Source organism: Monodon monoceros, unplaced genomic scaffold (genome assembly GCF_005190385.1).
Source record: "Monodon monoceros isolate NGI ecotype Baffin Bay Population unplaced genomic scaffold, NGI_Narwhal_1 Super_Scaffold_14, whole genome shotgun sequence".
In the NCBI taxonomy this organism is placed as follows: domain Eukaryota; kingdom Metazoa; phylum Chordata; class Mammalia; order Artiodactyla; family Monodontidae; genus Monodon; species Monodon monoceros.
In genome coordinates, this window is record NW_021703770.1 from 5,628,789 (window position 1) to 5,643,768 (window position 14,980).

The following is a 14,980-nucleotide window of genomic DNA, read 5'->3' on the forward strand; positions in this document are numbered from 1 at the left end:
TGTCTAGGAATTAGTCACAAATCGGAGACCACAAGCCAACAGCTGCCCTGCTCCTATTTATTTTTTAACTTTTTAAAAATTGAAAACGCTTTTTAAAAATTGAAGTATAGTTGCTGTACAATATTATATGTTATAGGTGTACAATATAGTGATTCACAATTTTTAAAGGTTATCCTCCATTTATAATTATTGTAAAATATTGCCTATATCCCCCATGTTGTACAATATATCCTTGTAGCTTATTTTATGCCTAACATCAATAGTTTGTACCTCTTACTCCCCTACCGCTATATTGCCCCTGCCCCCCTCCCTCTCCCCATTGGTAACCACTAGTTCTCTATATCTGTGAGTCAGCTTCTTTTTTGTTATATTCACTAGTTTGTTGTATTTTTTAGATTCCACACGGAAGTGATATCATACAGTACTTGTCTTTCTCTGACTTATTTCACTTAGCATAATACCCAAGTCCATCTATGTTGCTGCAAATGGCAAAATTTCATTCTTTTTTATGGCTGAGTAGTATTCTGTTGTGTGTATGTATGTATATATATATATCTCACATCTTTTTTAACTTTTTATTTTCTATTGGAGTATAGTTGGTTAACAATGTTTTGTTAATTTCAGGTGTGCAGCAAAGTGATTCAGTTATACATATACATGTATCTATTCTTTTTCAAATTCTTTTCCCATTTAGGTGGTTACGTAATACTGAGCAGAGTTCCCTGTGCTCTACAGTAGGTCCTGGTTGGTTATCCATTTCAAATACAGCAGTGTGCACATGTCAATCTCACACTCCCAATCTATCCCTCCCCCCCACCCTTCCCCCCACCCCTGTAACTATAAGTTCATTCTTTAAGTCTATGAGTCTGTTTCCGTTTTGTAAATATGTTCATTTGTATCAATTTTTTTTTTAGATTCTGCATATAAGTGATATTTGTCTTTCTCTGTCTGACTGACTTAACTCCGTATGACGATCTCTAGCTCTACCCATGTTGCTGAAACTGGCATTATTTCATTCTTTTTAATGGCTGAGTAATATTCCATTGTATATTTACACCACATCTTCTTTATTCATTCATCTGTTTTTCTTTTTTTAACTACATGCATCCATTTATTTATTTATTTTTATTTTTATTTTTTAATTTATTTTGGCTGCGTTGGGTCTTCGTTGCTGCTTGCAGGCTTTCTCTAGTTGTGGCGAGCGGGGCCTACCCTTCGTTGTGGTGTGCGGGCTTCTCATTGCGGTGGCTTCTCTTGTTGCAGAGCACGGGCTCTAGGCACTTGGGCTTCAGTAGTTGTGGCGCGCAGGCTTAGTTGCTCCGCGGCACGTGGGATCTTCCCAGACCAGGCATTGAACCCATGTCCCCTGCATTGGCAGGTGGATTCTTATCCACTGTGCCACCAGGGAAGTACCCATTCATCTGTTGATGGGCACTTAGGTTGCTTCCATATCTTGGCAATTGTAAGTAATGCTTCTGTGAACATTAGGGTGCATGTGTTTTTGGGTTTTTTTAACACGTATCTTTTCTAATTCGGGGAAGACCTTTTTTTAATGGAACATCTTTTTATATACACTCAGAAAGTACACATATCAGGGAGTTCTCTGGTGGTCTAGTGGTTGAGATTGGATGCCTTCACTGCCGTGGCCCAGGTTCAATCCCTGGTCAGGGAACTGAGATCCCACAAGCTGTGTGGCGTCACAAAAAGAAAAAGAGAAAAGAAAGAAAGAAGGAAAATATACATATCATAACTCTGCACCTTGATGAATTTTCAAAAACTGAACACACTATATACTGAGGGCCCAGATGGGAAATAGCATCCCCAGAACCTTCTCGCTCCCCCTTCTAGTCGCTCACCCTGCAAGAGCATGACTACCATCCTGACCTCTGACACCCTCAATTGTAGCTCTGCCTGTGTTTGTACCTTATATAAATGGAATCATGCAGTACGTGCTCTTGGGTCTGGTTTCTTTTGCTCAACACTGTGTTTGTGAGATTCATCCATATTGTTGGGTGTGGCTATAGATTGTCCATTTTTATTACTGTATTATAGGGTTGGCATTCTATGGCTGGCAGGCCAAATTCAACCTTCCATCTGTTTTCATAAATAAAGTTGTGGGGTTTTTTGTTTTTTGTTTTTGTTTTTTTAAACATAGCCATGCCAATTAAGTTCTGTACATGTCTATGGCTGCATTCTGCACTGCACTACAGAGACAAAAGCTGAGAAGACCATAAGGTCCACAAAGCTGGAGATACTATCTGGCCCTTTATAGAGAAAGCTCTGGGACTTCTATATAGTATTCCATTGTGTGAATATACTAACATTTATTTATTCATTTCACTGTTAATGAGCAGTTGTGTAGTTTCCGAGTTGGGGCTATTAAGAGTAATGTGCTAAGAACATCTCTTAAATGTCTTTTGGTGAAACATGCGTGTGCACTTGTGTTGCGTCTGTTCCTGGGAGTGAATTTGTTAGATCATAGGGCAGAGGTGAGTTTAACCTTATCAGAAACCGTCCATCAGTTTTCCAAAGTGGTTGTGCCGTTACCTCTCCCGTGAGCAGTGTCCGGAGCTCCACTTGCCCCATACGCTCTCTGCACTGGTATTTCCTGCCCTTATCATTTTAGCCATTTTCCCTGCTCCCATTTTGATGCTTCTCCTCTTTCTATAAGTTATTTCTCAGTTTGTGGTTGGGCACCTCCAGGGTTAGAGCACTCACTGCATCTAGGGGGCAACTGTTTCATCTTTGGACATTTTGTTTTCTTAAGAAGCTCTTCTTCATTGGATCACCTTTTGGATATTTAAAGATCAACACGTGTGTCCCCACTGAATGCTGTCTTCTCCCAGGGAAAGAACACTAAACACTTCCAGCTTCTTTAAAGTCACTTGGAAAATATGGTTTGCGTGCCCTCACCATCCTGGTTGCCTGGTGAACAACAGGCTTAGCATCTCTGGACCTCAGTTTACCCATCTGTAAAATAAGGAGGTTTGATTCAAAGATCTTTAAAGTCATTTTAACTCCAACATTCTGTGCTAAACCTTAACTTGGGAACCCTTGCAGAGATGCCCCTATACATTTCTAAACAGGGGCCACCCTCCCCTAAATGTTCCTGTTAATGTTTATCTGCTGACAGTAGCAAATGGAGACATTTATTCATTCCATTTCTCTTCCTTCTGACATAGTTTCTGAGAGCCAAGGATGTTCCAGTTGTGGCAGAAGGAGCTCATGGTGGTAAGACTGATCTGGGTTTCTCCTGTCACACACACGGCTCCAGCAGGAAGCAGGAGGGGAACGTGGATTGTGTGCCGGGGGGACCCCGTATCGTCCATGGGAGGCTGTAAGTGTGCCAAGTGCACCTTAAGAAGGCGAGATCAGGGGAGATGTCGGCACTGATTAACTTCACCAGAGGCTGGAGGGTGACTGGGGGAGGGAGGAGTTGGTGCTTGCCTGAGCCTGGTCACTGGAGGACGGTAGACTGAGGCATCGGGGGAATGCAGGTTTCACCTTCAACCTTCTCAGGATTTATTCGTTTGCAGCAAATGACTCCCAGGCCAGACTGCTCTCTGCTTTCTTTTTGACATAAGTGTCAGTGGTGTGTAAGGACGGAAGGATAGGTCAGCAAGTCTGGATGTCAGCCCCCTCTGATATTTGAATTTTGCAGAGACCAGCCTAATTTTTAAAAAATCAGCTTATTTATTTTTGGCTGTGTTGGGTCTTCGTTGCTGCATGCAGGCTTTCTCTCGTTGTGGCGAGAGGAGGCTGCTCTTCGTTGCGGTGCGTGGGCTTCTCATTGCGGTGGCTTCTCTTGTTGCAGAGCATGGGCTCTAGGTGCATGGGCTTTATAGTTGTGGCCCGTGGGCTCAGTAGTTGTGGCGCATAGGCTTAGTTGCTCCGCATCACGTGGGATCTTCCCGGACCAGGGCTCAAACCTGTGTCCCCTGCATTGGCAGGCGGATTCTTAACCACGGCACCACCAGGGAAGTCCAAGACCAGCCTAATTTAACTGACCCAAACACTGTCAAAATGTGAAGGCAGGACAGAGAAAATGAAAATACTAATTAGGTTTGCAAGATATTAAATTCCACAGTCTAATAGGAACACAGCTTTGAATTTTTAAAAAGAAAACCTAGCTGTCATGTGTTAATTCATTTAAGCCTCACAATTTAAGCCCATGCAGTGAATAAGATCACCCTTGTTTTATGAATGGGGAAACTGAGACACTGAAAGCTTTAGAACTTGCCCAGTTTGTAAGGATGAAACCAGGATTACAAACTCGGGCTGTCTAGTTTTACAGGCATTGCTCATAATCACGATCTTTTTAAATACAAGTACAATCATAGCGCTTCATGTTTGCAAGGAAACCTTCACTTGCAGGTCAGAATTGGAGGCCTGGCAGCTTGGCTAACTGGTGTTGGAATGGTGAGCTGATGAGATCCCAGCGCGGGGAGCTACCTAATCTGACTCTCCCCCAGTTTTACTGATGGGCTCAGGAATGGATGTCTCAGGGTCACAGAGCTCACTAGTGTCAACTATAGTGTCAATAATAATGACATACAAAAAATTACTCCATGAGGGCAAGGAAGTTCCCAGAGGAAAGCTGGATGCTGTCACTGGGAGAAGGCAGGCCAGAAGAATGGACGTTCGCCATGGAGTGAGCATAACTTGTCCAAGGTCACACAGCCAACAAATGGCAGAATCAAACTTGAACTCAAATCCATCTTACATCGAAGCTTAAGGTAAAAATGATATCCCCCTTTTATACCAAACCTTGAATGACAGAATCTTCTCATTTCTTTTCGGCCAAGCATGTGGTCAGCTGGTTGTTTAGAAAGTAAATTCTTGGGTACACTTTATGAGTATTTTCTTGTGGGCTCATGATGGAACGAATGGTAGATTTTACTAACGGTCCCAATTCTTCACTCTACCCTGTGGTAACACCCTTTGTCCTGGGAATTTATCTTCTCTTACCAAAAAGCTGAGTATATTTCCTTTATTGTTGATTCTGAATTTGGCCATGTAACTTGCTTTGGTCAGTGGGATGGTAGAAGAGACTTGAAAAAGCACTTGACATTTCCACTTGCCCTTTTTGGCTTCTGCCATCACCATGAAAAGGACATACGTAGGCTAACTCGCTGTCCCAGGAGGAAGGTGGAAGCCACATGGAGCAGAGCTGCCCCAGCTAAGGGGTCCCAGCCAAGCTCAGCAGAGTCCCAGTCCTCACTCAACCGGAACACACAGGTTCACCCCAACGTTCATCCCTTGATCCATCCTCCATCCTTCCACACTCTCCCTTCCTTTAATAACTGTTTATTGGGTCTCCAGATGGGCCTGGCACCCTGCTAGGCTCTGGTAGTCCTCCTGTTTTTGTTTTTTTTTAAAATAAATTTATGTATTTTATTTATTTATTTTTGGCTGTGTTGGGTCTTTGCATGGGCTTTCTCTAGTTGTGATGAGCGGGGGCTACTCTTTGTCGTGGTGCGCAGGCTTCTTACTGCGGTGGCTTCTCCTGTTGCAGAGCACGGGCTCTAGGCACGCAGGCTTCAATAGTTGCAGCACACAGCCTCAGTAGTTGTGGCTCATGGGCTCTAGAGCGCAGGCTTAGTAGTTGTAGCGCACGGGGCTTAGTTGCTCTGCAGCATGTGGGATCTTCCAGAACCAGGGATTGAACTCGTGTCCCCTGCACTGGCAGGCGGATTCTCAACCACTGCGCCACCAGGGAAGCCCAGTCCTCCTGTTTTATCCTCCTTGTTGCTGGGATCCAAGGCCACCCCTCCCCACCACTTTTTGTTTACATTGCCCAGTTACTATTGCTTGCGGTTGGTTTACAGAATATTTATTATACTTATAAATCTATTCACTTTTTTTTGCAAACTATTTAAATGCAACTGATAAACTTAAAACCTTATGAATCAAATGTCGTTAAACATTTACACACTTAGTCAGATTATCCTGTTTCACTACAACTTTCAGTCTAATATAACTTCTCTTGAATGCTTCTAACACCTTAACACAAAAGTTTTTACTGTACCCATACTTAAGCTTATTTGTAAAAATCAGAACTATGGATTTGACCAATTTCTTTGTTAGCTATATAAAACATATTTTTGTACTTTTCCAGGATTGTAATATCAGACCCAAAAGAGAAAGATTATCTCCTTCCCAGGTGCATGGAAATCACAGCCTCTGGATCAATGATTGATGGATTCTTAGTGGGAACACTGAATCCTTCAAGGTGAATCAGATGGCAGCAGGCATTTGCTGGTTGGGATGCCCTCTCTCAGATCAGGTTCAACTGCTAAGGCAACAGGACTTAGCAAGTTCTTGCAATCTTCACTTCTATGTCTGTTGAATTTTGGGTACATGATGTTTGGCCTCAGTTTACAATTAACTTCATTATGCCTCATTAGCATTCATTATAATTAGCAGGGCCATAGAGCAGTTTAATCTATCAGCCATTCTCCTAGGACATCTGGCCAATCCATTAACTTGCAACACCAATTATGAACGCTCTTTCTACTTGGTTATTTAGGAGACCACTGGTCTTGACCTGCCCTTCCTGGTTTGGGTACAGTTCCTACTCTTTCTGGAAATATTTGACTCACAGTAAACTTATCTGCTCTTCTCAACTTATATAGATATACCATTTCATAAACAGATATACCGAACTTCAAGTAAGGAACAGATTCCCCTATTATGCCGAACTTACCTACTTACTAAAACACACTGCTTTTAGCCTTTCTGTGAGTTATAACTAGCTTTGTCATTACACATATTAACTTTTCCTTTTTTAAAAAAAAAAATCAATTTATTTATTTATTTTTGGCTGCGTTGGGTCTTTGTTGCTGCGCTCAGGCTTTCTCTGGTTGCAGTGCAGGGGGCTACTCTTCTTTGTGGTGTGCAGGCTTCTCATTGCGGTGGCTTCTCTTGTTATGGAGCACCGGCTCTAGGCTCATGGGCTTCAGTAGTTGTGGCACACGGGCTCAGTAGTTGTGGCCCACAGGCTCTAGAGCACAGGCTCAGTAGTTGTGGTGCATGGGCTTAGTTACTCCGCAGCACGTGGGATCTTCCCGGACCAGGGCTCCAATCCATGTCCCCTGCACTGGCAGGCGGATTCTTAACCACTGCGCCACCAGGGAAGTCCCTAACTTTTCCTTTTTGATCGTTAAGGACTCATGGCTTTTCACAGATTCAACTTGTTCTAGTAAATCGACAACTGTAGACCCAGCTATTCTTTGTTATATCCAAGTTGTCACAACCTGACCAGAGGGACCCCGTTTCCTTTTCAGTCAACTCCTTTGTCCTTTCAGCAATAGCCCAGCACTTTTGACAGCAGCCTGCTTTTCTGGCAAGAGCAAGTTTTCTCAGGCCATTCTGACTTTCCCCTGCTTCCAGACGTGGACTCAGGTCCTTTGAAGGAGCCCTGGGTACCGCTAACGAAAAATGCTATTGAGATCAATGTGTGTGTGCTGAGGGTACAATATGTGCGTGCTGGTGATGAGATGGCACACCATGGCCACTGAAAAGGAAGCAATAGAGAGGATGTTGCTTCCTAAGGTCATAATTATGTTCTCAAATTGCTCAAATCATTCTACTATTACCACCTCTTCTTTTATACAGTTTTAAATAGATTTTTCTCTATAACGTGCCTATTCAGATTTTAACACTTCACCCAGACTGTGATTATCCCAACCTCTGATTTTATCAACTTCTATGTGCCTCAAGGCCCATTATTTTGAGGTCACTCGTATGTATACTTTATCAGAAACTGCTTTCAAGAAAACATCTTATAAAATTATATATCTAAATTTTTCTCTTTTCCTGTAAATGCTCATTTGTCATATACCTATTAGACATAACTACAAAATTATTGACACAAATATATTCAATTATGTTAATTTATTATTATATAACCAAATGCCATTTCATGGTGATACATTTCTCGCACAAATTCACTCCCGTGCTAGCCTTGAGAGGCTGATGGACACCAGAGGGCCAGCTGGGAAGCTCATCTCCTCTAGGAACTGTCGTTGAAGCAGGATGCCATTAATAATACAATTTTGAGGAATTTATATTTAATTCCACTAATGCGCCTTCATTAATTGAAGGCATTTGGGGATAGTATGCAAATGGAAAGAATAAAGGTTTTTGCTGACTGAAAATGTGCAAATCACTCAGCAAAGCCACGGGTGGACTCTTCTCTCCATTTGCAGATCTGGTCCCATAGAAAGGGACTGGCTCTTCGTCATTTCTGTATGCCCGTGGCCAGGGCAGTTTTCAGTTATGATAGGTGCTCAGTGATTCTTCTTTGAATAGAGAAGGAAGAAAATGCCATGAGAATCACGGAGAAAATCATAACTGGCCAAATCATTAACCCGGGACTGTCATTCATAATCCACAATTTCTTTTTTTTTTAATTTGACTTTATTAATATTCTGAGGCAATTGGGTTTTGAGACAAACTTTAAATTGCTTCATTTCCAAAATTCATTTTGGTCACAACATCCGGGAGCAATCCGTCTGCTAATCAATAACTAACATTTAAATGGCTGTTGCCAGAAAGGCAACCCAGCACAAAACCAGTACTGTCAGCAACTCAGAACAACTCTAATTTTCTGACAGAAATCGATTCACAGCAACATAGTGGTTATTGCAAGTATTTATCGTTCTGAAAAGGAAAGTTCATCAGTGCAGCTTCTTGAGCAGTTCATTCGCAAATGAAGGACTGTGATGAGCTCCACCTCGACACCTGTCTCGAGATGTAGGATGTGGTGGGTGGCAATAACCCTATGATTGCCTTGAAATTGGCCCTTTTGGGGGTGTAGTGGGTACTGTGGGCCCATCCCAGATGGCCATGTGGGGAGAATATTGGGCATGGAAAGTCCAGTTCCACAGCTGGGATTTCACTGGCTTGCTGTGTGATCTCAGAAAGCCACCTAACCTCTCTGAACATTCCTTTTCTCTTCAAGGAAAGCACGATAATCAGATCTGTCCAATTTAGCCCTCCAGTTGTTGTGAGGATGAAACAAAGGGGTTGGGGGAGGAGATATCCCTGAACATATATTTAATGGACTGGGTAAATTTGGGGTCTTATAATGACTCTATTTCCCAAGAACAGGATTAAGGAGCAAGGCAGAATATTCATGAGAAATCAGAGCGTCATCCTAAAGCTCAGTGTTCATGGGAGTTTTACTAACTGGAAAACAAGTGACAATGGGAACAAATGTGCTCACTGAGTGACACTTCTGTGCAGTAGGAGCTGGGAAACAAGGATAAAAAAAATCTGTGCTCATGAAGTTCATGGTCTAGCTCATGGGGAGGGGGCTGAGCAAACAGATAAACGCAACGGGTGTGGGGAGGGTAAAGAGAGGTGTGAGTGGGAGTGTGGGAACACACAGGCATGAACTGAAGGACAATTTCTCAAGTCGAGCAGCAATAGAGGGAAGGCTATTCCAGGAAAAGACAACAGGCACAGATTAGCACTTCAAGAGAACCATAAAAATAAATCAGTATTTCCCAAATTTCTCACTTGAAGTTCACTTTTACATTTTTGGGGGCCTTGTCTCTGTACCACATGCACCATTTTTTTCTTTTTTTAATTTATTGGCCATGCTACGCAACATGTGGGATCTTAGCTCCCTGACCAGGGAGCGAACCCACACCCCCTGCATTGGAAGCATGAAGTCTTTTTTTTTTTTTTAATACTTTTTAAAATAGTATTTTTAAATTTTTAAATTTATTTATTTTTGGTTGCACTGGGGCTTCGTTACTGCGCGTGGGCTTTCTCTAGTTGCATCAAGTGGAGGCTACTCTTTGTTGCAGTGTGTGGGCTTCTCATTGCGGTAGCTTCTCTTGTTGTGGAGCACGGGCTCTAGGCACATGGGCTTCAGTAGTTGCGGCACGTGGGCTCAGTAGTTGTGGCTCACGGGCTTAGTTGCTCCGGGGCATGTGGGATCTTCCCGCTCCAGGGCTTGAACCCGTGTCCCCTGCATTGGCAGGCGGATTCCTAACCACTGCGCACCAAGGAAGTTCTGGGAGCACTGAGTCTTAACCACTGGAACACCAGGAAGGTCCTGCACCACTTTAAGTTGACCAATTTTTAAAAATATAAGTTGGGTTTAAAAAGAAAACTTTATACATTACTACCATAAATGAAAAACATTGTTAAAACAGAAGCTAACCTTAAAAATACAGGCAACAGGAACTCAATTTATTCAATAAATTACTGTCAGGCTGTTCTAGATTCTGACCAAAGAGGCGACAAAGACGAGATGGAGATAAGTTAATGTCAGGCAGTAATTGATACTAGGGAGAAAACAGAAAGTGACCTAGGAGGGTTACTTTGTATGGGGTTGTCTGGGAGGGCCCACCAGGAGATATCATTTGAGCAGAGATCTGAAGGAAGTGGTAGACCAAAAGGAAGACGAGGTCATTACATCTCAACCAGATACTGTTGCCTGCAGAAAGAAGACTGTGAACCAGATTCAGGGAGACGAGCAAGGGTTAGGGAGGCGTGCTCACACCCAACTGAGACTTTCTGCAAGACCGGAGGACAAAGATAAGGCAGTCATTCTGTCGAGGCGGTTCCAGCTGTTTAATTCAGTCTGGAAGACTAAATCAAGTCGGGTACTCCTAGCGGAAAGCATCCCACTTCAGGAAACACTGCAACCTTTGAGAGGGAGGCAGGCTGTTACCGCCCCGATTGACAAATTAGTAAACTAAAGCCAAGAAAAGTTAAATCGCTGGGAACTGGGACCGCAGCGCTGCCTTAACCTCGTACAGCCCGGTGGAGTGCAGGGGTGGGTCCAAGGATGGGCCAGCAGGTAGATGCTGGCTCTGGCAGCACTGTGAAGACTCCCAATCCTCCAATCTGCGTTCCACGCCTCTCGTTAGCCCCTTCCCAGGTGACGGTCAAAACCCGGAGCTACGGAATCTGCGGAGCAGGACACAAAGCACAACCGCCGGAGCCGAGCATGCGCAGTAGCCCGGCCCAGCCCGGCCGCTCTCGCCGCTGGGGGAGGGTCATCCAAGCCTGACGTCCGCGACGCCGTCGTCAGCGCCCCGGGAAGAGGAGGGCGAAGACTCCATCCGCCATGTTGGATGCCGCAGATTCGCCATAACCGCGCCGGCTCTTTTCTTAAAAAAATAAAAATAAAAAGCGAAGCATCAGCGGAGCGCCCCGCCTTCTCGGTCGGCGCGGGAGGGGGCCCAGAAGAGCCCGAGGCATTTTTTTCCTCCGCGGTGGGGGCGTTGCCATGGAGACGCGGGCGGCAGGTGAGCCGGGCTGGGGGTTGGGGTGGGGATGAGGTGGGGGTGGGGCGCGGCGCGGCGCACGGGAAGCCGTTTCGAGCTTGGAGTCGGGTAGAAGCGCGCAGGCCGCTGGGCGGCGGAGGGATCCGCGGCCCAGGGCGGAGAGCGGACGTAGCGGCGTCCTTCGACGGCACGTTAAATCGCTGGCAGTATCCCGCCGCCTTGGGTTTTTATTAAAAAAAAAAAAGTAACGAGGGTGCTAGCGGAAGAACGAGCAAGGGAAAGCAGTGCGCTCGCGCGTGCGGGGCCGTTTCCGGGGCAACGGGAGGGGTCGGGGCGCGCGCTAGCGACCCAGCGCAGGCGTCCTGGCGGGCGGGAGGTTCGAATCCGATGCTGCCGACTCGGTGGCCGCGTGGGCCTTGGCTCGGCCTCCTTGTTGCCTGGCCTCAGTTTCCTCCTCTGTGAAATGGATAGTTCCTTTAGACCCTTGTACTTGGCCAGGATGTTTTGAAGGGAAAGGGTTCCACCGAGCTGCTGAAGGAAAGTTTCTTTGTGTCCTGTAGAGGGAGCCATAAACACCAGGGATTAGCTGGTTACTGCTGGTAACCCAGTAATACCCTGTGATAAATTGTGATTTATTTATTTATAAATTTATTTATTTTGGCTGCGTTGGGTCTTCATTGCTGTGCGCGGGCTTTCTCTAGTTGCGGTGAGCGGGGGCCACTCTTCGTTGCGGTGCGCGGGCTCCTCATTGCGGTGGCTTCTCTTGTTGCGGAGCACAGGCTCTAGGTGCGCGGGCTTCAGTAGTTGTGGCTCGCAGGCTCCAGAGCGCAGGTCTAGTAGTTGTGGCATACGGGCTTAGTTGCTCCGGGGCATGTGAGATCTTCCCGGACCAGGGCTCGAACCCTTGTTCCCTGCATTGGCAGGCGGATTTTTAACCACTGCGCCACCAGGGAAGCCCGATAAATTGTAATTTAGCCTCTACCTGCCGCCTAGCTCTGTGGGCCCTTGTTCCTCACCCTTTAAAGTTAAGATGACATGGCACCTCCTCCAGGCAGCCGTCCCTGGCTTCTTGGGCGACGCGGCCTTTCTGCTGGCTGGATGCAGGACTGCGATGGATCTTCCACTGAACACCTGGTCAAAGCCCTTATACGTTGACCTTGGGGCTCCTTCCTGTGTAATTAACAGTAAGCATCCACACTGGGGCACTGACCTCATGCTTTTTGCTACTCAGTTTTCCCGACACCTCTAATTTGTGTGTCATTTACTGACGAGGAACAAAAGTTCAGAGAGGTCAACTTCATACAGTTTAGAAATGGCAGAGCTGAGGCTTTAAAAATCAACTTCCTCTGACTTGGAATGAAATCCAAACTTCTGGGTGCCTGCCTGGCTTGTACTTCCAACCCCTGGATCAGTGCCTGGCCCCGAGTGGGTGCCCAGGGTGCCTTTATTGAATGGAAGAATGAATGAACTATCTGACCGCCTCCTGCCCCCTTCCAGCCTGGTTCCCTGGCAGAGCCCAGTGACTTCGGGAATATAAGCTTAGTGTCGCAGGGCTTACCCTCCACAACTGCCCCTCCAGCTTCATCTTCTGAGCCTACGGGTTCATACCAACGCAGCTATATTGAGTGTCCTGCATGCTGAGGGCTGCAGAAGACACCTAGAGCTTATGTTTGCTGGGTGTTCGGTGCCCAAACCCCGGGGGCACTTTTCTTGGCTTCTTCAGTTCAAGCCAACAGCTTTGCATGACACTCCTCTCGACATGCCAGGTAGGGATGGTAAAGAGTCCTTTGACCCTTGGTCCTGCCCTCATCCCATTGTTGTGTCAGATTCCTGCAAGTGAGTGTGTGTGTGTGTGTGTGTGTAGTGATGGAGCAGACCCAGAGCCGGAGTGGTGGGTCAGGAGCCCTGAACTATGCCAGGCATTCCTTCTGACAGTGATGATGTTACGAGTCCAAGCTCGTACTGTTTGCCGCACGACAGGTCAATAAATCGAGAGATGAGTTTTTTGGGCAAGGAATAGTGACTTTATTTGGAAAGCCAGCAGACCGAGAAGATGGTGGACTAGTGTCCCAAAGAACCATCTTACCTGAGTTAGAATTCAGCCTTCTTTTATACCAAAAGTGGAGGGCGTTTGGTTGGTTGCTGCGAAGTTCTTGGTGCCGGAATCTGTTGTTCTCGCAGCTGTGCACCTAGGTCTGGTCACAGTGTTCCTATAAACCTCCAAGACAAATGGTATCCTGTGTGTCATGACTTTTTATCTTTGTGTGAATGGAGAAGTGTTGTACCTTTAAAAGTCAGAGCCTTGAGAATGGGCTAACCTGTATATTTTAGGCAACATTCTTAACTTGTAGCAAAAGCAATAGAATACAAAGTTTAAAGGAAAAAAACCCAGATCCGGTATGGAGTCAGATTTGTGCTTCCCTATTACACTCTCTTCTCTGTTTGGTGCCTTCCCTCTCCCAAGACATTGGGCTACTGCTGATGATACACGACGTGCACTGCCCACCTCTCCTCTTCTGGAGTTTACGTAACAGTTTTTTTTTTTTTCTTAAACCTGGCACTTGTTGTAGTTTCCTTCAATTTTCAGCTGTGTAATCAGTGACCAAAAATCACGTTTTAAAATACGTTGCTGTTAACTTGCGGTCAGCTAATTCCTGAAAAGAGTCTCCTGTTTTGCTTGGTTGTTGGGTTAACGTAGGAGAGCCGGTAAAATAAATGATAAGATGGAGTCGCATTTGGTCTCTAAGGTCCAGCTTTTTGATGGTAAGCCAGCCACGATGGTCATTGCTGTGAACTGGAGATCTGTTACCCGCACTGCTCCCTTCTCAGCCAGTTTCCCATTTACCTTGTAAAATGGTTCCTGTGTCTTTTCTCCCCTTACTTTACAATTTACATAACAACTTTTCTATGACAGCTATCTTTCAGTAGAATTAAGTTTCTGCCTAGGGCAAGGGCAGTCAAGAATTGGGTATATTAAAAAGACTCTCCTTAATTGCATTTCCTTTGTAGATAGTTTCATGCATGCTGCTTCTGAAAACCTCCCCAGCAAGAGGGGCTGATTTAATTATGTAGAAGGGATTTAGCCTAGAGTTGTTTTCTCTTTGTTAGCAGCTGTTTATTCTGTTAAACTTTCACTGCCTTTGCCATTTCTCAAGGGCAGGTGTCAACTTTAAGGGCTGGAACAGTCTGGAGGGTGGAATGAACACGTGCTCTGGGGCCAGAGATGTGCTACTCACCAGATTCCTGACCTGAGGGAGTCACATAACTCGTGGAACCCACCGCTTCATCTGCAGGAGACATGGTCCTGCCCACTACCTGGGTTATGGTGCACTGTAGATGCTGTGGGCACTGCTGTTTATCCCTTTCACCGAGACCCCAGTCTCTCTGCTGTGCAGCTTAGTGCATTGAGATCTACTTGCTCCTTGAAAACAGTTGTGGTTGGAAAATGTGATAGACTTTGATTGGTTAAAATTTTTTTATTATTATTTATTTATTTATTGCTGCACTGTGCAGCTTGCAGGATCTTGGTTCCCTGACAAGGGACTGAACCTGGGCCCCCGTAGTGAAAGAACTGAGTCCTAACCACTGGACTGCCAGGGAATTCCCATTGATTGATTTCTTTTTAAAAGAAAGAAAAGTAATCTGGGGGTGAAACAAATTGTCATATTAAACAGCTATTGTAGGTTTGAAGTTACGTCTTTTTTTTCAAGGAACATAAAATATATCATTAT

The 14,980-nt window shown here is 45.2% G+C and overlaps 1 protein-coding gene across 14 annotated transcripts in view; it reads left to right on the top strand.

Annotated features, from left to right (window-relative positions):
* Positions 1-14,980, top strand: part of ZFAT (zinc finger and AT-hook domain containing) — a 481,085-nt gene that overhangs the window by 87,580 nt on the left and 378,525 nt on the right. For 11 of the 14 annotated variants that reach the window (XR_003793519.1, XM_029222687.1, XM_029222683.1 and 8 more), the window contains 3 exons: positions 3,183-3,231; positions 4,375-4,736; positions 10,890-11,270. Coding sequence is in view for 12 of the 14 variants with exons in the window: in XM_029222683.1 (XP_029078516.1) it covers positions 11,252-11,270 (19 nt within the window). In the remaining 2 variants the exon portion in view is untranslated. Of the gene's footprint in view, positions 1-3,182; positions 3,232-4,374; positions 4,737-6,169; positions 6,233-10,889; positions 11,271-14,980 lie in introns of those variants that run through there. The other 3 variants (XM_029222684.1, XM_029222685.1, XM_029222686.1) reach the window with 2 other exon arrangements.